The 23,850-nt window shown below is 39.3% G+C and overlaps 1 protein-coding gene across 2 annotated transcripts in view; it reads left to right on the top strand.

Moving 5' to 3' along the window:
• The first annotated feature begins 7,497 nt into the window (after positions 1 to 7,497).
• The window catches only part of EPM2A (EPM2A glucan phosphatase, laforin), a 35,871-nt gene continuing 19,518 nt past the window's right edge, over positions 7,498 to 23,850 (top strand). Inside the window, exons 1-2 of one of the 2 annotated variants that reach the window (XM_084201929.1) lie at positions 7,498 to 7,816; positions 19,565 to 19,739. In XM_084201929.1, coding sequence (XP_084058055.1) covers positions 7,555 to 7,816; positions 19,565 to 19,739 — 437 coding nt within the window. In that variant the 5' untranslated portion in view covers positions 7,498 to 7,554. Of the gene's footprint in view, positions 7,817 to 7,987; positions 8,145 to 19,564; positions 19,740 to 23,850 lie in introns of those variants that run through there. The other variant, XM_084201930.1, reaches the window with a different exon arrangement.

Genomic DNA, 23,850 nt, shown 5'->3' with positions numbered 1-23,850 from the left:
AACAAAATAATTCCACTTACCTGGAATTTGAGGTCATGAGTGTAATACTTGAGAAATATGCAATTTTGACCAAATTAATGCCTGGTATTAATATATGAATCTGTTACCTTTTCTATTTATATTTATCTCAGAATAGGAAAGGCATTTAGCAAGAATATTTAATATAGCACTAAGCCTTAATGATCTTAGCTTGAGAATTTATGCTTATGGAAAAGTGCAGATTAGTGGATGTATAAAAGTAAACCAAGAAAGAATCTCTAAAACTTAGATCTCAGTGCTATTTTTCAGTAAATTTGAAACCACTTTAGTGGGTGCAGGTGTAAGAAGTTTCAGACAGCTTACATTATAGTTTCATGCAGTAAGAATAAAAAGTAAGCACTGAGAAAGATAATGTCATTTGAAAATTCAAGTGTTCTTCTAGATGTTCAGGACAATGTATGTGTAATTCAAGTGTAACTCTACACAGAGAATATTTGAAGTGTGTGCTGTACTTCCAAGGCTGTTGTAATACTGTTGATTAGCATGACGGATCTGGTTTTGGGCTGATCTTCAAAATCCATTATTCTTTCAAACAGGTGAAGAAAAACCAAATGATCAGCTGCTGACTTAGGGGCCAGGTACATCTCAGTTGCAGTTTTTGGGGCAGTACCTTGAGGGATGGCTGTGCTAATGGGGAGGCATCTGTGTGAGAACTTGAGCTCATGTGGAAACGGGTTACTATGGTACACAGCAACATACACATACCAAATTAAGTAGCAGGAGTCCCCTGTCTATGATCTAGTCTGCAAAGTATGTCATACACATCTCCTGGTTCTTGGCTGCAGGCTGTTGCCATGGCCTGTGGAAAGTTGCTAAGTTGCAGGCTGTTTACACTCTCATTCTAGACTGCAATTCCTACTTCCCAGAGTTTCTTTATATTTGGATGAAAGTAGTGCTTGTTTCTTAGCAAGAATTGTGTGCCAGGTAAGTGAATTTAAGGAAGCTTGCCAAAACAGCCAAAATAAAGATTCTTTAAAATAAAGAGATGTGCAGTGGAAAATTCAGTAAATACATGAAACCAGAAAGATAAGCAGCAGGAATGTGTTGTATTGATGCAGTGATACAGCAACAGATTCAAATATGGAAAGAAGATAAGAGAGTAAGATACTCTGTGTGCTGTTATATAGACTTGAGCATTAAATCTCTGTTTCATTAGATTTAGCTGGTGATATAACTGCTTCTTACTTTTTGTATGTTGTAGAACTGTTAGGTAGGGAGCAGGGTGCTTTCTGAATTTTTTTTAATTTCTGCTGCCACTTTTCCTAGACCTTAAAAATAATGTGTTGGTCTAAAGATAACTTCTGGATTTAGTTTTTGATCCAGTTTCAGTCTAAGAGAAAGGCTTTAAGTTGTTTTTACCTTTTTAGTATAATTAGAAAAATAAATTGATTGGTAGGGTCAGTCACCAGTAAGTTTGATTTCTTGTACTATGAGAAGCATATAATAACCCCTGAGAATTGTATATTTAAATGAATAATTGGTTTTGTTCCCTTTTCTGATATAGGGCCATGGCTTGAAGGATAATATCCTTCAGTTTGTGTTTGCTTAATTTTTTAAAAAACATTAAAGCTTTCCCTTTACTATTCCAAACAGCTTTTGTTCCAAAGCCGTTTAATCATTATGCAGTACAATAGTTCAATTTCTGACTTACCTAAAATCTAGTCAGGCTTGTCAGCAAGACTTCCATTTTTTAAGGCTGTTTATTAAATTCCAGTCAGCTTTGGAGCTAGAAACCCATTGCTTAAGCACATATTGAGAAGGAAGTTCTCTTGTCAAAGTTCCCTTTCCTATGGTTGCTTTTCTCACCTTTTACTCCACATCTAATGCTGTGTGTGACTTCCTGAAGTGTTGCTGGTCACACATAAAACAATTGCAATTAAAAGGTCTGCATAATGAAAATAAGCAATTAAATTTTTCTTAAAATGACCCCAGGAGTATAATATACCAGAACTTTCTATCAATAATTTGCTGGGGATCCCAAGAACACTGAAACCCTGCACAGGTACAGAGGGTGCATTAGACTGGAGCTCAGTTATTAGGATCTGTAAGCATTGGCTTTTGAAAGTGGAAGGATTATTTAAGTCTCCCCAGAAAAAGGCAGGTACATTGTTCTACTTAAAAATTAATGTCATATTATAGCACATAAGTTTTGGGTCAGATTGCATTCTCCTAACTAACGAAATAAAGTTTTGCTATTCCACACAGTCATGTATTTTTTTTTACACTGTTTTGTTTCTAAACAGCCTAACACTTATTTTTTCCCTTAACTAGACATTTTGATTAGAAACTTGATACAATGTTGGTGGTAACAGCCTGGTTTCAAAAACGAAACTTACAATCAGTTAATACTGTAATGATTACTGCTACATACTGTGTTTCGCTCAAGAAGCTCCAGGTACTCTGATCTCCAAGTAAGCACTTGGCCTCTCTCATGCCCTTGTGCCCAGCAGAAGAGCCATGTTCCTGCTAGAGCTACCAGAACTCTGGGTTAGGTTGGGTCACAGCATCCCAGTGCAAATGCACTACAGTAAATGTGGAGCATCCCTCCAAAAACTGTGTGGCTCATTCTGGGCAGGAAAGAAGCCGTGTACTGGACTAGTCCACAATATTTGTTAATTTCTGGACATTGGTGAGGCTGATAGGACATCCTGAAAGGGCCCTGTGCTGAAATATGTTGCGACTTTTTCCAGCTCCCAAGGCATATGAGGCTGGGGAGGATGCAGACGGCTTAACTAGATGTTGAAAAAAGAAACCTACCAGATCAGTTATTCCTGTATGTATTTCTGTAGTGTTTACTGTAATGTTATTGCATATTTATATTGCCAAGTTACTTCTAAAAACAACTAACTTTTTTTAAAAAATATGCTCCACAAACCCCCATGCAAAAGTGGAAACCATCTCCTGTTGTGTCTTATCTTTTGTTGCAGAAAAATTTTCCAACGCAGTTCCTGAAATGGTCAGGCCTGACAGAACTTCTGTAGCTTAGTCTGCAAAGAAGTTGCTCCTAGCAATAAGCAGCTAAAATGGTTCATGCAGTTATCACTACTCTGACACAGCTCAACACTAAAAATTATGGATAGCAGTGCTTATCTGTTAACAAGTTCTTTAATTCTTAGTCTTCTTTCAGTCTTCAGTCTAGAAAGGTATTTCTTAGCTGCTGTATTGCCCAATTAGAAGTTTTAATGAGAGCATTAGTTCATAGTTCTTTCAGAATTAATATGAGAGGGACAGTTAGAATTCAATTAGAAGGTCTGGGTCCATAGATCGATTAGTTTTGATTAATCAACATAATCAACTTTCACTTAAACCAGTGGTCTTAAATTTATTTGCACTAGAATAGGCTTTCTTTTATATTTAGCTCAATCTCTTTGAAGAAATACAGGCCGTCTAAATTTTTCAGGAATGAACATTTTACCCAAATCACTAATACATCTAAATCAGCTTATCACATAATATAAATGTTTGCCTTTTTACAAGCAAGACTGTGTACCATGTGCTGCCTTTCTCTTTTCTATAATTAGCAGAAACATTTGGGAATTGCAGTAACACTTTCTCTGTATCTTTACAAGAAAGAAAATGACCTAAAAAGGGAAGAAAGGCAAGTCTAGGAAGGAGCACTGCTAATCTAAACATCACCCACAACTTGCAATCAGGGACACTCCCTCCCTTCTCCAACCAGATCTTTCTGTATTTGTGTTTTGTTTCTGTTATTCAAACTCTCTCTCTTCGCTACAGATTTCCCTACTTGGAAATATTATCATCTGAGATCACTGTACAGCAATAACAGATAAAGCTGTTCCAAGCTGCAAACTGGGCTATGGGGTAAAAGTTTGGAATCACTAAAGAACACTTACACTGCAGACACAGGCTACCCCAACATGGAACTGCTAAGTTCAACTGTCATTTTAGTAGTGTTCACATTGATTGGAAAACTGTGTTCTCTCTCTATACCAAGTAGACACTTTTCAAATAAGAAAATTGTGAAGAAAAATATGCCTTTGCACTTGGAAAGCTGAATTTTATAGAGCTGAACTGCTCTATACTTTCAAATTTCTCAACTACTGTTTACTAAAATTTCAGCCAGCAATACTTTGCCCAAGTTTTCTTGGGCTGTAACAAATGGTTTAAAACTCTTGGGTTCACAAAAATACCACAACAATTTTATCCCTGAAAGAGACACTGTAAGAAATTAGACTTCCACAGAATGTTAGAACTGTGATTCTGCAAAAGATTAGTGTGCAGCAAGTGAAAATGCTTTTAAATGTGTTTTACATGTCTGCAAATAAAGTCACAGCTCCAATTTCTGGACATTCAGACTTTTCCCTAGAATCCTTTCAGATATAGCCATTAGGCAGAAACCTGAAGGAATAACCTGAAGGAATGGTTGGTTGATGTTAAGTTGGTGCACGACCTCAGTGAGTCCTCCTGTGAGATCCCCACCACCTGCACAAATTTTGGATAATAAACCAGCTAATTAGCTAGAAATTACATAAGGCTACTACATATTGATACAATTTAGGTGAAATCCATGAAGCAACTGATTCCTGCAGAAACTGTGATCTCTCGAGTCCCTTCTTGCACACTAATGCTGTGTAAAAATAAGCTGGCTCTTTTTTTTCATACAATTCTTCCCTTTTGGCCAGTCAGAAACAGCTTTAGCAAATGCCTGGGATGGTAGCAGAAACAATAAACTGAAGGCTTTAAAATAAACTTGGCACTAAGCCTCGCTGTGTTGCTAGTTCGCTGTTCGATTTGAGGTCAGTCGAGGCTTCCACTCAGCAAGTAACTGCTGTAAATTAAGTATACTGAGAGATCCTAAACAGCTGAGAGGGGCACAGATGCACAGCATTTATTATTACAATGCAGACAAACCGCTAAGATGGTAGTTTGTTCCCACAGGAATCAACAATTGACAGTAGTTTTTGTGACAGTTGAAAACAACTTGACTATTAGGGTTTTGCCCCTTTGTGCCAAAGCTTTTTAATGGGAACTGTAAGGCTTGCCAAGTTGGAATGAGGGCTTACTATAGTGGGGAAAAAAAAAGGAAATAGTCATGTTTAATTTGTGGTTGTAAAAGATGACTGGATTCTAGGGAAAGCTTTTAGATTTCAGAATAGTATTGAGGACTGTAGGGGAAGAGTACTAGAATAATACCAGGCAGTACTAGAATAACAGGTCATTTTGGCAAAGGAAACTATTGTTAATTCCTTAAGAGGCTTAGGGTGACACTTAAAACTAAATTTAGGGTTATGGCAATGGTTCAGCTGTGGAAGTACTTCATCAGCTCCTTCAATCTCAAACACTAACAGTAAATGGAACTCCTCCCCACCTTCCCTGCCTTTACTCCAGCTGAATTTCCAGTTTAGAAGACAAATCATAGACCATGCAAATCTAACGGGGGGAAAAAACCCATACATTTGCCTTTGTTTCTTGACCTTAAAAACAAACCTTACAGTACCTTTAGATCCTCAGTCTCAGATCTAATGCTAATAAATGTTATCCTGTCTACAGCCCCCATTCAGCTGCAATTTCACCAATGTAAACTGTTCTTCTGTTCCCACTATATCCAGCCATGGGATGTCCCAAGCCAATCCACATTTCTAGTTTTTATCTGTCTTGCAGGATCCATCGGTAGATCCAGTTTTTCAGCCCTTCTGTTGCTCTCTCAACCTAACCCTAATCTGCACTAGGGCTTTTGAGGGAACCACAGGAAATCAATCTGGCCACTTTCTGTCATCTTTAACCTTAATCTAACACACAATATTGAGTGGCACAAAATGGATTAAGGCAGACCCTGGAGAAGAAATGGACTGAATTATTTTTAAAGATGCTACTTGGCACATCAGAGTCTACAGAACAATTTTTTATTGTTCCACAAGGCTTACAGGTCTAAGATGAGGACTCAATATTTACAGGCATAAAGCAGTTCAGATTTGTCCAAAGATGGATGTTGCTGGTCCCTCTTTACACTCGGGCTTAGACAACAGCCAGGAACTAAACTGTCAATCAGATGTCCTATTAGATCCTTAAAAACTGCAGTTTTTAAGCTGAGACTGTGACTGGAATGAGCAGAAGCATATGGTTTTATGTAGACACAGTATGTTGGGGTGGTTTCAGGACTCCTGTCATGCTTGAGCTTTAGGATAACACTGCAAAGTTGTTACATTCTGTCTCATCCATACTGTTAAAATGAGGGTGTATGGTAAACAGATATTTGAAAGAAAATTATGAGACAGGGTGTGGGTAGCTCGACTATAAGGTTGAGGAAAAAAAAAATTAAAATGTACTGCACTGTTCCACAAAAGCAGCAGTGCTACAGTGAAACCAGCAGAAATTGAGGACAGCAAGAATTTCATTCGCTTTGGTTATGTCTGGAAAAGTGGTGGAATATCACTTACACAAGTTCAGTGAGTATCAGTGGAAATTGGCTAAAGCACTCTTAAAAATAAATTTGGCAGCACATACACTTCAGTGTCATCACCCCTGAATAAAGGAAACAAACAGGCAGGATTGAGGCAGGATTTCTTTTGACTCATTGAAAGGCCTTCATCCTGTTCCCAGAACTTGACCTAAATAAAGTTACCACTCCTCTGTTTCTGTCCTTAAAAGCTTCTGAAATGGGTGTATTCAAGCAGGGACCGCCCATTAAATGGTTGGATTGCATCCTCTCCCTCAGTCTTTTTAAATCCTGCGTATTGCTACACGTAGGAGTTGCCAAATTTTCCCCTTCTAGCTGTAAACAGAACCCGTTCAGCGAACTCCAGATTTCTTTTAAAAGAACTCCAGATTTCTTTCTAACTTCCCTCAGCATTTCACATTTCTTTTCTCACCATGACTGGCTGGCTGTCAGCGGGGAAGACATTAACATCATGAACACTTTAGTGTTATTTGCAGCCAGTCCTTGTTTGTAGCCGCAAGTATGGCAATTTTCAATGATGTTTTTGCTGCGCTAAATTAAGCCCGGGCTCTTGGGAGTAATTGCAGCGGCTTCCTTTAACGCAGCAATAATCCTCGTTAAAGTCACCATACGTGACGCGTAGCCTTTGGCAACCAGGAGAGCCAGCGTTTAGCTGCGGAGAGGATTTTCCCTCCCCGCTTTAGGAGGCGATGGAGGGTCGGTGTTGTTTGAACTCCCAGCCGCTGCTTTCGGAGAGGAAGCTCCCTCTGCTACGTGCGTGCGGCAGCCGAGCGCTGGGAACAACCGCACCGAGAACAGCCCCGACCGACGGAGCCGCCACTCGGGCTCCGCAAGGGGCAGGGCCGGTGCCGGGGGCAGTGTCCAGGGCAGGGCCGGTGCCCGGGACAGGGCCGGTGTCTGGGGCGGTGTCCGGGGCAGGGCTGGTGTCCGGGGCAGGGCCGGTGCCCGGGACAGTGTCCAGGGCAGGGCCGGTGCCCGGCCCCCAGCCCCGGCGGAAGGGCGGGCCCGGGCGGCCTCCCAGCGGCGGCTCTGCTGCCGGCCGTGCTGCAGCAATAGCAGAGCTCCTCGCTAAAGCCCGTTCTTTGTGCGGCAGTAAAATGCTGTTCCGCTTCGGCGTGGTGCTGCCCGCCCGGGTGACGGAGGGCGGCGCGGAGCTGCTGGTGGCCGGGTCGCGGCCGGAGCTGGGCGAGTGGGACCCGCGGCGCGCCGTGCCCATGAGGCGGGCGCGGCCGAGCGTCCCGCTGCCCGCTCAGGAGCCCGCGCTGTGGCTGGCGGAGGTGGCGCTGCCGGACGAGGACGCCGCCAGCCCCTTCTGGTACAAGTTCCTGCGGCGGGAGGGCGGCCACTTCCTCTGGGAAGGTAACGGAGGGGACACCGCGCCGTCCCTGGCACGCCCGGCGCTGCCCGGCCGCAAGGACGGGCCGGCCCTGCCCGGAGGGGCGGTGCGAGGCTCTCCCGAGGGCTGGCCCTGGCTGCTGCCCGCCCCGCCCGCTCCTGCCGGGCCGGGGGCTGTCCCGGCCGGCCGGGCCCTGGCGGAGCCGGAGCTGCCGGTGCTCCGGCACGGCACGGCGGGGCCCGGAGCTGTGCTTGCAGCTAGAGCCGCCCAGGCTGTCGTGGCGTGACGGGGGTTCTCGCAAACAAAAATGGTTTTTAACCGTGTGAATGCAGAAGGAGGCTGCCATTCTAGGTTGGTAAAAGTTATTTGAAATGGTTTCATTTTGTCCTCCTTACTTTAGGCATCAGTTGTCATGGTGTTTTGGTGGTTTTTTTTGTTTGTTTGTTTGGTTTTTTTTACCCCCAGAAGTAAAGAAATTTGGACCTCCTAGTATGCGCTATGGTGTGGGTTGTTATTTTATTTCGCTAGGGTGAAATGTCATGATGGCATTTTCAGACTGGGAAATTTTACTATTGTGATTTCTTAAAGAAAAACACACGGAGAAGTTCAATTACGGTTTTTCCAGTCTTCTTGCTGTTTCAGTTGCACTTCCAGCATGTTTTCCTCTTGCCGTGTCTTTTCAAATGTTGAATAACTCTAATCAGTTTCCCTATATTGATGTATCTTGAATACAAGAGAACACTCAGACAATCGTCTGCTGAGTCAAAACTCTAAATATACCTCCTGAGGAATGATCTGACCTAGTGAAAGGAAGACAGCTCACTTGGTAATTTGCGAGGGCATTTTTTTAACTCACAGCATAATAATCCATGTACCAAAATAACACATTGTAGAGCAGCTGCTCTTCACCTGTTTTAAGAATACATACCACGCTTCTGAACTGCCTTTCTGTCATGTAGACTAAAACATGCATGTTGTCATAACTGTTGCATTTGTTTGTTCTTCTTTATGCTAATAAAAGATTTTGTGTTAATGCTACATTCACAGAAGTTTACATCATGAAGGACTATGTACATCATACAATAGTAATTGTTTTGTTTAGCAGCTAAAACAAATAGTATATTTTGTCTGTTTTAACCATGTTTTTCTTTTTCAGAATTGCAGGAAAAGTGAATTTATGGAATAAAAATCTTTACATCTGTCCAAGGAAGCAGAATTGGGTCTCTTTGAAGGTGCCAAGTTGTACATAATATGACAGTGATACTGGTATATAAAGCAGTCCCCACCCTGCAATTATAGAAATAATAGTAGAATTAGAAATAATTAGAATTTTATAGAAATAATGGAGAATGACTACAAAGAATCAGCAGTTGTAAGGTTGATGGTTATTCTTTGGTTTGGAAGTAGTGGTAGCTCAAATTATTGTCTGTTCCAGGAAGCACGTTTAGGAAATGTAGTCAGAGTAGTAAACATATTGTGTTTTGGCAGATTTGCAGTTTTAGGATTAACCTGGCTGGCATTTTGTACTTGTCATTGTGAATGCTCAGGAGTTTGAGCTCAGTGCTTAGCAGGAATGATAGAAAGCAAGTGGGCATATCGTCTGAATGCAGAAGAGTTTTTAAATTAGTCATTCATATCAACAATTTTTTCCTCAATTGATATTTAAAGGAAAGCACATATTTGCTTAAACTTTGAAATTTATTGTTCTCCATGTATTACATGAAGAGAGCCTAAGGATGTTTTCTTATTCAATAACTAAGCAATCTCACAGTTCTTTTAAATCTGATTTGTTTTAATGTCTTTTGGTTTTTGTAACTGTTGATCAATGAAAGTTTGGCTGTCATCTGTTTATTCTTATAAAAATTATAACTTGAAAAGACAACTTCCTTCTTAAAGAAAAGAACAGTGGTTTTTTGTGCTAAACAAATGCTGTGCATTGTCTCTTTAGTATTCTGCATGTTTAGAATTAAAATGTGCTTTGGGAAACACTTAGCAGAACATCTGCAGTTTTGAAGACATGTTTATGAGGAAGAGAAGAAAGTGTAGAATGATGCTTGCTCTAAGTTTATGAGTTGAGACATCCATCTGTTACCAGAGAAACTGTAGTCCATGGATATCAGTCTAGTTATGGATGTCAGATGTTTACATGTATGGGATGTTGAAATCGTGTCCTGTATTGAAGAAAATTATTTCAGCTTTTTTATTAAGACATATATGTGTGTGAGAATTCCACTGGCAGTGCATGTTGTTTTTATGATAGTACGACACCTACTGCATCATGTATTTTGAGTACAAAATGCAGCCATTCCAATACGGTGGGGAAAACTGGAAGATAAAAGTGGGGGTAGTTTTTTCTGTGGGCTAGAAGAGGCAAAGTCACAGGCCAGTGTTCTGTGGCTTTTAGTAGGAAGCCTTCAGGAAGGCTTGGACAGTGCAGGATTCGCTGGGTTGTTGTGCCTTGAGGGAACAAGTTCCCTTCCCTAGGAGGATGATGTGGGAGACAGGACTCCCCTGTGCTCCTGAAGGATCTATAGATACCTGCCCCTGCTGTCCCAGGCAGATGTTGCTGGTCTGCATCCAGGACCTGTCACTTAAAGCCATTGAGTGTTTCTGGCTCAGATCACGTGAGCTGTGTGGGGTTTCTTCATGGCTGGTACTTGCTTACCTACTGTGAAAGCTGAAGCCAGCTATCCAGGAAGGTTTGTGATATGCTGTGGTATCTGTGGAAACAGGTTGGTTGAGCTGAGCTTTAGAATCTGGGAATAGGTTTAGAAAAAAACCTAAATTAATGTACGTACCTTTTTTACCCCCAGCTGCACCTGTGTCTGTCTGTGTACTTTGTTTTTGATGTTGATTCTTCAAAACTGGACTTCACATCTCCCAGCTTGGAAACTAAAAGTATTTGTGCATACTGTCAAAACTAAATAAATACAAGATGAAACTTATGCTTGAGTTTGTTTTTGTGAGTTTATGATGAAATGCTCGTCTGTACCTCTATCCCCTTACTTTCATCTAAGTAAACTGTAGGTACTAATCAAGAAGCATGCTGCATAAAAGAACAGGGAATTTACTAGCAGTTTGCCCCAAACTGTATTTTGAGGTCATTGAGTACAATCTGTTGACACTTTGTATTTTTGGGAAGGGGAAAAATAATTTATATAAAAACCTACATAAGCTTGTAGTACCTACACACGCTTGTATTGTAGTATTGATCCTTTGTTGCCCAGAGAAGCTGTGGATGCCCCTTCCTTGAAGGATTGAAGGCCAGGTTGGATGGGGCCCTGAGTGACCTGGTCTACTGAAACTTGTCTCTGCCTGGGGAACAGGTGGGAAGCTTGGAACTGGGTGCTCTTTAGGGCCACTTCCAACCCAAACCATTTTGTTATTCTGTGATTTTTGTGTTCTTAATTTGGTGTAGATAGAGCTTGCTTGAAGCTTGCCAGATAGAGTATAGCCAGTGAAAGGTCCAAAGCAGGGTCAGCCTATATTCTAGTAATTTGTTCAGTTCAGCAGAGCCTTAATCCTTCCAAAAAAACCCCATCTCTAGTTTTGGGGAGGGAGGAGGGGAGAAAAGGAGGTGTCTTGTTTGCAAAACAAAGCAAATTATATAATACAGTGCAACTTGGAAACAATTAAATTGTTCAGCCTGTGGTATGTTGACCTTACAACATTTCCAGTTCATGCTCCTGTGAGCGTGTTTGTAATAAACCAAAAGATTGGTAAATTTATGGATGAATAAAGGTTTTCACATCTTTGTAATACAATCAGTGAAAATATCAGAAGTAAATTCTGATCATAGGTTTCAAGGGTTGAACACCTGACTGATTGAAGACATTGGTGATAATGAAGCACGTTAAAATTTCATTTTTAAAGTGTGTTGAAACTTAAAGCAATCTGACTTTTGGCCTCAGCTAAAATAGGTGTAATTTCTTAATTAAAAGAAGAGGACTCTTGTAATGCTGTATGAGAAGGTAAGGTCTAGTTGCCATTTGCAATGGAGAGATTGGGGCAGAATGAAAAATACTTGGGGCTAAGCCGTAGCAGGATACACAAAATAAAAATTCTTTTGAGGCCATTCTAAGAAGTACTTTTGGATACAATATTAATTTGTGTAACTGAGATCCATGGGTTTTTCCTATTTTTTTTCTTTTCCTCCAAAGCTAATCTACAGATCCCCAAAGTAAGTAGCAGTTCCATTATTAAAAACAAACAAACAAACCAAAGCCAAACAAAAAAGCCCAGTGAACCCTGAAGAGTTACATTTCTTCATGGCTCTTTTCAGGCAGATGTTTCATGTGGTGCTCTTCCCACTGGGTGGTGCCATATTCCCTGTGTATAGCCAGCGGCTGCCTAGCGTCGTGCAGCTACTTGCATGTTTCATTAGTATTTAGTGTCATCTGTTCTGCTTTTGAAAATAATCCGGAGTTTTACTTATTTTCCCAATCCCAGTTCTGAAGTAGGTGGTGACTAGAAATGGGCATAAAGCACAAGCTATGTGATAGTTGAATAATTGTGCAACATAGGCATTTTGTTCCTGCGAAGCTATTGCTTTTTGGACAGTGCTAGATACCTTAACACCTTTCAGATGTGAAAAACCTAATGAGTGGATAACTTTGAATTCTTCAACCCAATACTTCTTTAAGGAATGGAAAAAACCTTTGGTTACAAAGTACAATAGCTCCTTGTGTTTTGTTCTTCAACCCCCTCAAGACATACATAGCATGCATTTTGGTGCAATTAAATGGCATCAAGATTCTCATTGCTTTCTGTCTGCTTATCAGCATTAACCAGCTTATACTGAGCAGAGAACCAGACATCAGTAAAACAACGTGGAGTGGCCTATGTGAAACTGCAAAATAACAAGAATAAAAATAAATACATATTCTTGCAAATACATATGCTCTGGGTTTGGCAGGTATGTATCTTTTCCTACCCACAGAGATAATCAGGGGCCAGTTCTGCTTTCTGTGAGAGTCTAATTAAAGCCTTTGTGGTTATAATGGCAAATTTACAATAAATGCATTGTTTATGCAAATCCTGTATTTACCATTTTCCTGTCCCTCACTTCTAAGTGGTGGTAGCATGCAATAGGGCTCAACAAGTTATTTTGAATGGCAAGAAACACTGAGAAGTGATAAGTAACTGGGATGATACTTTGGTTAAAGTATTGCCATGCTTGCTATTTTGATGTAGCTCGTTTCCTGCCTGTTTTTCTGGTATGACAGAAAGTAGCAATCACTAGTAGGCAGTGTCAAACAGTAAACAGTAAGCAGTAAACAGTGTCAAAGCAAATGTGAAGATGGTATTAGATTATGCATTTTGTTGCTATCAGCCATTATTCTTTCATCTGTATTTCCTGTAGTGTTATTTCTAGCATCTTTCAGAAAAGAAATTGTCTTACATATGAGGAAAATTTCCTTTTAGTTGCTTTTCTCTGACTTCATTATTAAACCAGGCATTTGGTTAAAATATCTTAGTGCAATAGAAGTTCCCACTGAAAAGCATCTGGGTGTGAGCAGAACTACAGAGAGAAATAAAACATGTTTTTGAAAGTTGCCTTTGAAAATTCTGATTTTCTTATATCTGATTAAAAAAAGAAAAAGGGAAAAAAAAGCCTTGGTGATGAACAGCATTAAGTGCTGAGAATGGCTTTCTTGTAAACCATTTAGTTCTAATTCAGGCATAATTTCAAAATGTAATTCCATCAAAGAATTTTCTTAGGATATATAATAGACTAAAAAGTCTTAAATTCAGCCTGGCTTTTAATAGAATTAGAACTTGTTTCCATGGTTCTATGTAGCGGCTCTACCAAAAGGGAAGTTGAAACAGTCTGCTTTAAGACTAGTAGAATATAAACATGTGGTGTATGATGCACATGGTTTTCTTTTTTTTTTGGGTATCTCTTCTTGGCTTGCAAATGCAAGGAAACATTTCTGCAAATCTGACCAGTTAAGAAGGAGTTACTTAACTAGGTGTGGCAAATTAACAATTTTGTCTTATATTAATACTAGGTATTTAATGAAATTACAATGAATTCATCTGACACTTAGAGAATCTAAGGGGAAGATGATTTGCTGACCGCAGAAAAAAATAGCATTAAAAATCAAAGTTTGCTTTTCTTTGGCATAATGGGTAAGGCTTCATACATATGGCATACAGAATTGGAGATATTTGTCAGAGCTGCTAAAACAAAGGGCTGCTGCTGAGGGCTTTGCTGAGACTTGAGGAAGGTGAGACTCCAGAGCCTGTGGCAGACTTAAACTCTCAAAAACTTGACCTCGCTCAGTTTCAATGAGGGGAACCCTCCCCCCCACCTCCCACCTCTGGTTTTTTAACAATCAATAGCAATTCAGTCTTGGCAAGATTGAGACAGATCCTATTTCAAAACATCAGAGATTGAATTTTGTTCACAGGCAGCAGGGAGACTGTTGTGACAGTATCTGGTGTGAAGGGTAAGTAAATTTGAATATTGTGAGTGTACTGAAGGAAGTTCAGTTTGAGTGATGTGTGATAACAAGACTGTGCAGTAGCACATTCAGATAACTGAAAATTGTATCCAAAATAGAAATTGAGACTTTTCTTCATTGCAATTTTGGTATAAAAGGTAAGGAAGCTAGCAAAAACTTATTCTTTTAAATGCTTTATATTTGAGATTTTTTAATGTTTACTTTCTGTTCTGCTACTATTTTTTTTTTATAAAAATCTTTTATTCCTTGATGCCTCCCTGTTTATCTGCCCCCAGAGGGCTTATAATATTAAACTCTTCCAGGGGAATTGCTAAACATGAACTTAAGATACTCATTTACCTTTTAAAGGACCTCATTTGATACAAATGGAATTACTTAAAACACTTCAACATAGTTAAAATTTTGAATTGACACTTAAAGTGTGCTGGTTCATGCAAAAGTTATGACAAAGTTAATAGGAGTTTGTCTGTCTTCTGACTGATTTGTGTGTAGGTGATGCTTGTGGTTTGGGTTGGTTGGTTAGTTAATGTGTTTCACTAAGGTTATCTAAGTAGCCCTGTGGTTTTTAAAGAGGTAGCAGTGAGCTGAGAAATACCCTCACCTTACTGGGGTTTGGAGGTTTGGAAGTTGCATATCTGTGTTTTCGGGTCAGGCTAAGGCAGGGCTGAGATACCCAGCACCTTTATGGCTGCTGTTGTGCCCTGTAGTTCCTGCATACCTTCCTTTACATAACACAGAATAGAAAAAATTTAAACTTGGAGCAAGGTGTGCAACAAGCTGGTAACTGGGAGAGCAGTGGCTGAGCAGAGCCTTTGCTGCAAATAGCTCTGCAGAGACAGTGGGAGAAGCAATCTCATTTTTTTCCTTTATTGGTGTGCTTTTTGTTCACCACACTTCATTGACCCATATTTTGTTTATCTTTTAAGATCAGGCTGGTAATTTTTCCGCTCTGACTCTTCTGTGCAATCTGTGTGCAGTTCTTTTCTGTGTCAAGATGAGTCTGTGCTGTTGGCAGACTGTTGAATTGTACTTCTTTCATGCCTGCAGTACAGCTGTAATAAAATAGTAACTGCAGGCTTTTATGCTTTATGGTTGTGCCTCATTAGATTGAATTTCAGAACATCCTCTTCTAGTCTCTGCTTACCTTTTTTCAGTCCTAGATCTCTGCACATCTTATATCACTTCCTATATCTTCCTGTGGTTTTCACAGAATCACAGAATGAATCAGATTGCAAGGGACCACTGTGGTCATCTGGTCCAACTTCCCTGCTCAAGGATGATCCAAACCAAAGTTTTCCTTTGCTTCATTCGGGTCTCGTCCTTTTATCAGTGCCATTTATAGTTATATGGAGATCTTTGCTTTTATTATTTTGTTTATTTATTTTTACAGCCGCTTCTTATGCTCCTTTGATCATCCTTCATATGCATTAAACAAGGAGCCATGAACTGCAGTCATGCAGATTTTGAAAGAGGCTTCTGTGAGGCTTGAGCTGTAAGTGGGGCTACTTGGTTGCTTTGCTCTCTGGCAATTCCCTATGTCAGTGGATTCTGTGCAAAACCATCCACAGTACAGAGCAACCAGTGCAAAAGCAATGAAAAACTTTAGAATGTAATGCCTAGAAACTTATTTTCATCTTTTTCTTTCAGATAAGCATTTTTGCTGTGAAGACTCACAAAGATGGGTTTTAAATTAAAAAAAAAATTGACCTTATTAAAGGAAATCAAATGCTATCCTAGAAATTAAACTAGGACCTGTATATTCTAATAAACCCTTCCAAAATGCTTTTCTTCTTTAATTAGGAAAGCCAACATGATCAATTAATAGGAAGACCAGTACTATTCAAATATTTAACTTACCTCTTTTTATGGTTGAATTTTACATGTTTTCAGATGATTGTGTATTTGCTTCCCAATGATAAATAATTAAACCTGTGTTTTTCCACTTGGAATATGAATAAAAACAAGATGAAAAAAATACTGATATAGAAATGGGTTTAGCTGTAAAACCATGTGTTTGTTTGCTGTTATGTGAGCCTTTTCTTAAAGGACATTTGTGTTTCTTTTCCTTTTTTTTCAAAGATGAACAGGTGAACAGAAAATTTGATGTTCTTGGCTTTACTATTGTCTCTAGAAACAGAAAAGTTGAAATAGTATAAAAATTGCATTGTTGCCTTATGGCATCCAAAATAGGGTGGATTTCCTGAGATAGATTGTGCTAGCAGAAACATGATGTGGACTGAGAAAATAATTTTTTCTCATTTTGAAACGTCCTTGTTAAATGCATATTGTGAAGCAAAATCTGGTGAGTAGCACTTGTGTAATCGTGGATATTACCTGGGTAGTGAAACCTGATCTTTTTTGGTAATTGCAGATTTCCATAATTCCCTTAAGAAGTATAGTGATTCAGCTTTCTGAAGACAGTCCACTTTGATACTGTTCCCTAAATTAGTATTTATTGAAGATGGCAGCACTCTTTCCTTCCTGTATGAAGCTATATCATGTGTGAATATGTATCTATATGTTGAAAATATGTTGATGTACATTCTGTTGCACAGATGTCTTATTTAAGTAGGAAAGTTGTTTAATCCATAGATCAGTATCTAACATAAGGAGTAGTGAAGAACTAGGCAATTCTCATGAAATATGATATGAATGCAAGCTGCTACTGTTTACCTGATTATTAAAGGCAAATCAGAACCATACCTTTTGAGATTCAGATCTGACTGTAGGCCACAGCGGGAAGGCTGAGGCTCAGTGGTGCACAAAAAATCAACACTGATTAATATTTATTACAGAAGAAAGTGTTTCAGAATGAGATTGGACCAAACCTGTTTGAGAGAACAAATAAAATGAACATCTCGTGGCAACTTACTCTTGGCCCCGTTTCCATACGTGGCTTTAGGCTATTTAGGGGAATTAATGATGGTTAAGGTGGTAAGGTTATAAGGCAAGGCGGCTGCAGCGCTTAAAAAGGCAGAGGAGGAAAGTCACAGAGAAGGAAGGAAGGCAAAAAAGGAACAAGAATTAAAGCTGGAGAAGGAGAAGGATGATGAACTGTAAAACTGGCAGGTGGCAGAAGTGCATGCACCTCAAGCAGCAGTGATTGGAAGTGGGGTAGTTGGAAGCACATGGTGGGTACCTGTGTACAAGGAAACATAGGGCTGGGAGTAGCAAAAAAGCCAGAGATCCATGGTTCAAAACTTCCAGGGCACAGTGAGAGCTGGCAACTCCCTGAGGACTGCAGGGACACCCTGGGACTGGCAGTCAGAAGCAGGCAGCCAGGGGCACGAGGGCAGCCCCAGCCCTGAGCATCAGGCATCTCCCTGGGGACAGGCTGAGGCTGGGGCAGGACATGGGCCTGTGGGCATGTGGGGTCAGGATCAGACACAGCCTGAGATGGCAGGACGTGGCCATGGTGACGTGCATCACTACAAACAGTTGTTGGAGAGTAGAATGGGGAAGGCAAGGTGTGCTGTTTGTGGCTGTATTTTACTGAATGCATGAAGTTATTAATTAAATGCCATAAGCATCCGTAGATTTTGTTGTATTTGTTGATGCCGTTGTATTGTTTAAAAGTGGTAAGAATATGTAAACAGTTATAAATGTGAGATAAAAATGTAGTGGTGAGGTTTGTAGCTTCTGAAACTTTACTGGTCTTGCTTACCTTATTTATAATCAAAATAATCAAAAACTACATGATGCATAATTGCTCAGTAATGTGAAAGAGAAAAGAGTTTTCTGGCTCATATTTTATTTTTCATTTTGGTAAATAACAATATTTGACAATTATGATAAAATGGCCTGCATGTCATCTGGAAATAAGGAGATGGTTTGAGCTTTCCTCTTAAATGTTATTCTTACTCTCTAATCATTGCATTAATACATCTCCCAAAATGCTCTTGCTCTAGCAAATTTCCCTAACTACAGTGATTGAAAACTGGTCATGCATTTACGTGCAATGAGAAATTGAAGATATTCCTTTGGGCATAATTTTTCTCAGAAATATTTTAACGTCATTAATAATGTATAAGTCTAACAGGCTTAAACAAGCCATAGACTAGGTCACTTCTGATCTGCACGATAATTATTCCTACATGGCAATTAGTATTACAATAAGTATGTAAAAGCAGTGCTGGGGGGAGAATCTACATGTACTGTATTTTTGGAGGCTAGATAACCTTCTGATTGATGATGTGACCCATTTCAATTCAAGTTGCTTACTCTGGCATGGTATTAAAAACAAGTTTTCTGACTAAAGTTCACACTATTGCTGTAGGAGAAGAAGAAGAGGTAATAAATATTGGTGGAAAATCGTAAGGAAAAGAATCTTGCTTTAAACTAGGCCATTTAAGGTAGTTGGGGTCATTCACCATTGCAGTTGTGACTCTGTGGGTCACTTTGAGCAGCTTCTCCTGGGTATAAACAGATTCCCATAGTGAGACATACATTTGAAGACAACAGAGTGAGTGTTTATTGGTCCGCAAACATAAAAGACAGAGAGGGTTTAATGAACTCCTTGGCTAGATATCCAAATGTTTCTGGTCTGCAGCAGGAATCTGATGAGTCTTTGCTGGCCAGGCAGCTGTGAATGAAGTGGAATAAGTCCACCCTTCTTTCCCCCTGTAAACAAGTCTGCCTTGTTTCTACATTGCTGTCTGCCACCTTCTTTGGGCTTTGATGCCTTTCCACATTGATGTTTTTCCTCTTGAATCCGTAAGCTGGTAGCAAATCCTGTGTCACCAGTCCTACCTTTTTTGGTGGTTTTACCTTTCTGAGCATGCATGGCTGTCCTCTGAACTTTCTCTGAGGTCTTTCCCGTATCTTGGCAACTTTCTTAGAAGTCAGCCTGAACCAAGGTCAGGGTGCCATGGCACGTCTGAGACACAGCAAGATTGATACCTTAGGGAGAGGTCACTGAGCAAGCATATTAAACACTGAGGTCACATACTGTGAGACATCAAATGAGGAACTTAAATGAAATTAATTATTCCTTACATTGTAGGTGATTTAGGAGTTTTTAATATTGTGGGGGGTTTAAAATAACCAATAAATTAAAATGCATTTTTAAAAATAATCTACAAAATTTTATTTTAATGTTGAACATTTGCTTTGTGGCAGTGCTTCTGTTGTTAACTATTAATATAACTATTTCACTTGTTAATAATGCAGTTTGAAGAAGCAGGAAGCATCACTCCTGGCCTTGAATGCTCAGTTAAAATCTCCCTGCAGTTTTTTTTTTAAGATTTTCCAGACACACAGTCCTTTCTGTGTCCTTTCCTGCAACTGTCCTTTCTTCTGTTCTAGGTAGTGGACCCCATCATGATCGAAGTTGTGTTTACAACCAGAGCAACATAGTAGATGGAGTTTACTGCCTCCCAATAGCACACTGGATTGAAGTCTCTGGACATACTGATGAGATGAAACACACAACCGATTTCTATTTCAATATTGCAGGACATCAAGCTATCCATTACTCCAGGTAAAAGAAATGTGCAGAGCTTGGCTGGTGTCAAATGTTACAAACAGAAAATCTGAACTGGCATATCTGAAAACTGCATCTGGTTTATATGCATGTAACAGTAAACTTTCACAAAGATTCAGCACCTCTTTGCAATTAAATGTCAGTTTAGCAGATCCTAAGTTCAAGGATACCTGTGCCCTGTATGGGTCTGTTTCATAGCATCACATATGATAAAGTTTTGTGGCAATTTTTGGACAGTCATTTTCAAATGCTTGTCTATATACATGTGTAAATTTGCATGTATCTTATGTGTTTGGTTTGGGATGATTGTACTGAAGAACTTGTCCTGGGAAACAAAAATAATATAATCCAGCACTGGAGTTTACTTGTGAGGTATTATTGCTCTTGTGTGGCAGCCACTGCAATTAGTGACAGCAGCTTTCGATGACTTCCACTTCTGGGCATGTATTTAACAAAATACTAAAACTTAGACAAGCCTTAAAATGTTTGTATTCCATAGTGTTCACTTGAGTCCACTGTCCCACTGGTGAAGCATCCTGGTTTGAATAAGGAGACAGTAAAGGTTGAGGAGGACACCCAGCCTTTAGGGCTGCAGGTGAAGCACAGACTGTATTTAGAGCTGTTGCAGGCTGAGCACTGGAGGTTAGCAAAGTAGCACTGAGGAATTTGGAACCCTGTGTGGCTTTTTTTCCCATCTCCAGTCAATTGATACAGCAGGAAGTTTGTGGATTGATAATTGTTGTGTCAATGCTGGCAGTCCTGATCTGCCACGTGCATTACAGAACAGTTAGTTATCCCAAAGGAATGTGTATTTTTTTAAGAAATCAAACCCCTTTTTACTTTCATTAGGCCCTAGCATTGTTTTGTGTGAATTTCTCCAGACCACTTTATCAGCTACACCAACCTCAGCATGGTGTCTCCTCTTTGTGCTCTTTATCTCCACCCTCTCACAGGGTAGGAAGGAGAATTGTCTTCTCCTCATTAGACTTGCAGTGTGAGAGGGAAAGATTTCTTCCCCTTGGTATCTTTTGGAATAGCTGGGATTCATAAACACTGTCAGGCACATGTAGGTATTTGTGGGACTTTTTTCCTGAGACCCCCTCAAGTTATATAGCACATCTGATAGACTATAGTGTTATGTGGATCTTAAACATCTGTTTCCAACGTCCTATCAGAGTAAAAATCTTGTTTATTCCACAGCACAGACTTGTCAATCCCAAGTAATCTTTGCTTGGCAGAGACATTTTTTGAGAAAGGAGAACAGCTGTCAGAAAGTGAATGTCTGAGTACCAAAGGCTAACTTATCTTCCTTTCCAGAGGCAGCAGTGATCCATTTAATGCTGCCTTATCTGCATGACTATGTGTTTCAAAGATTAGGTAAAAAGCTGCAGATTCTGCTAGAGGATATTTGAAGAAAATTTTCTGGTAGTCTTTTGCAGATTGGTGTCTTCCTAATTTCCTTCTCTCACATACATACCTTCATTGGAAGGCAACCTTATATGTACATCTTAGTAACTCTTATCTCATTTCTTTGAGCTATATTAAGTAAGCGTACTCTGTAACAGTCCTGTCACATAATTATTTCTAATACTTTGAAGATATGCAGCCTTAAATGTTTTTTTAATTACTAACAGTTGGGGGCAGATTCACTATTCTGCTGGTTATAACAAAGCAGCCCAAAAATACTAGCTATTTTTAATTTTTTTGTTTTTCTTGTTGGTGGAGCAGCTGAAGCATGCTGATGAAAATGCCTTTATTTTGCAATGAATTTATTAATTTAGAGGAGTACTATGAAAATTAACCTAATGCAATTTTTAAAAAAATTCCCATATAGCCCCCATACTTACCAAAGCAAAACCAAAACTCAAACAGAAGCAAAAAGGCAGTCCTTCTGCCTGTACAGTTAAATCTCAGCGTATGATCAGATCAATCAGATTGTGGTTTTCCCTCTAAGATTACCTTTTTCCATGCTGTACTAAAGGCAGCAGGGAACATTAGGACCACAAATTCTGAGTCCTGTCACTGCTTGTAGGATGCTTGTGGTGGAGGCTGGAAAGAAGTGATCTATCAGTGAAAACTTTTGATGTGAGCACGTCCTCTCTGTTGCTTCACTCAATAGGGCTGCCATGTGTAAATTAATGAGAAAGGAGGGTTTTCCTCTGTCAAAGGACATTTCCACATGAGCCCTGGGACTGATTTTATTTATCCTCTGTTGAATCACAATTAGAAACAGTTGCTCTGAGCTTTGTTGCCATCTTGCTTCTTCATAAAACATGAGCTTCTGCTTTAACTGGGCGGCAGCAGGATTAGAAAAGCCTGCCTCTGGCTGGGGCCAAAACCAATTTTGCACTATGCTGAGGCTGACAACAATGCTCTGAGGGATCAGATTTTTCTTATTTGATGTAGATGCATCTCTCATAATTTAGTGAACTTACATTTAAACTTATATTTAGAGAACTCATTTTGTGTCGGTCATTCAGGTAGGAGAGTATATAACATGGTTTTTAAGCACAGCAGGACTTGAACTCGTTTCTTGTAAATGTGAAATGGAGTTTTACCACAGCTAGGAGTCATGACTGGTATCTTCACGGCACTATTATTCACTTGGTTTGGAGATGTAATGACACCTTTAACCAAAATCTGATTCAGGAAAAAAACCCAAAACTATCAGTTTTTCTTTTGTGCTAGATATTACTGCAATAAGATGGCTTCAAATTGCAGGAAAGTTCACTTAGAATGAAGTAATTTTCCAAAGCAAATTAGAGTTATTGTAATCTTTTCTGAGAGAAGATGACTTCAGAAAATTTGTGAATCTGGCCATATTATCTCTGTTTCAGTTTCATCTGTGAAAGGCAGAAGTTCCTAATTTGTAGGTGTAGTACACCTTATTATTTATATAAAAACATCTGCATTTCTCAGAAGAAAGGCATATCATAAGAGCAAGATACGGAATGACACCTGAAATTACAAAATCCTTAAATAATATGTTGAAGACAATGATGCTTGATGGCAGAATTAGGTGCTATGGAAATGAATATCTCTGATAGGAAAAGACATCTAGTTAGTTTCCTATTTCCAGACCAATTTTTAGGTGTGTGCTTTCTGTGAGTCATATTTCTTAAATCTGACAAAGAAAAATAATTTTTACATGCTTTGCCTGTAAAATGCACATAAACTGGAATGTGTAAGTGAATTCCTCAGACAACAACCTCTGTAACTGTGGTATTGTATGGCTGTTAAACATTTTAGAGGAAAATACACATTAACAATCCATAGTCATGGGGGTTACTACATGAGAGTGGCTATGAGTCCTGACAATAATTTTTTAGGGTACAAGTTTCTTCAGTACCTTTTTTGCATTTCAGATAAATATATGTATATGTGTGTGTGTGTGTGTATATATGTATGTATGTATATATGTATGTATGTATGTATGTATGTATGTATGTATGTATGTGTATATGTGTGCGTGTATATATATACACACATATATATAATGTTTATGGAGTGATTGGGAATTTGACAAATGTGTTGAAATCATCAGTGGTTTTTTTTCCCTAAGGCAAAATTAAGGTAACAATAAAATTTACTCCCATGCTTGGAAATATTATTTTTGTTTCTCAGTGGTTGCAAATGAAACACAATTTATGATGTAGTATGTACAAATGCTTTGTGGCTTGTTGGTGAGGCAGTTTCCTACAACACTGCCAGTAATATAGATTATAACCTAAGTTAGGTGTTGAGTGGGGATGATCAGGAGAGTCACATAAGATGTGTGTTCCTGCTTCACAGTAAATGTTAATGTAGATAGGTGAGTGGATGAAGAATGATCCAGGGCAAAATGGAGATGCTTCTTTTTTACCTTTTGGAGGCACTAGAGCAGTATTTTGCTGATGGAGCACAGAATTTCTTTCTATGGGAAAAATGAGTGTTTACTTGATTGATATGCATCTTTAATTAGGTGGTAAACAAGAACTTGGTTGAATATATTTGGTTCAATATGAAATTAGAATTGCCTTTGAAAAAGATACAAGAAAGAGCACTTTTTTTTTTTAATCTTTAATTTCTCTTTTTACTGGTAGTAACTCATTCACAAAATAAAATGCCT

The sequence above is a fragment of the Fringilla coelebs genome (genome assembly GCF_963513975.1).
Source record: "Fringilla coelebs genome assembly, chromosome: 3".
In the NCBI taxonomy this organism is placed as follows: Eukaryota; Metazoa; Chordata; class Aves; order Passeriformes; family Fringillidae; genus Fringilla; species Fringilla coelebs.
Note: the sequence above shows the minus strand (reverse complement) of the source record. Positions and strands in the feature narration are given on the sequence as shown.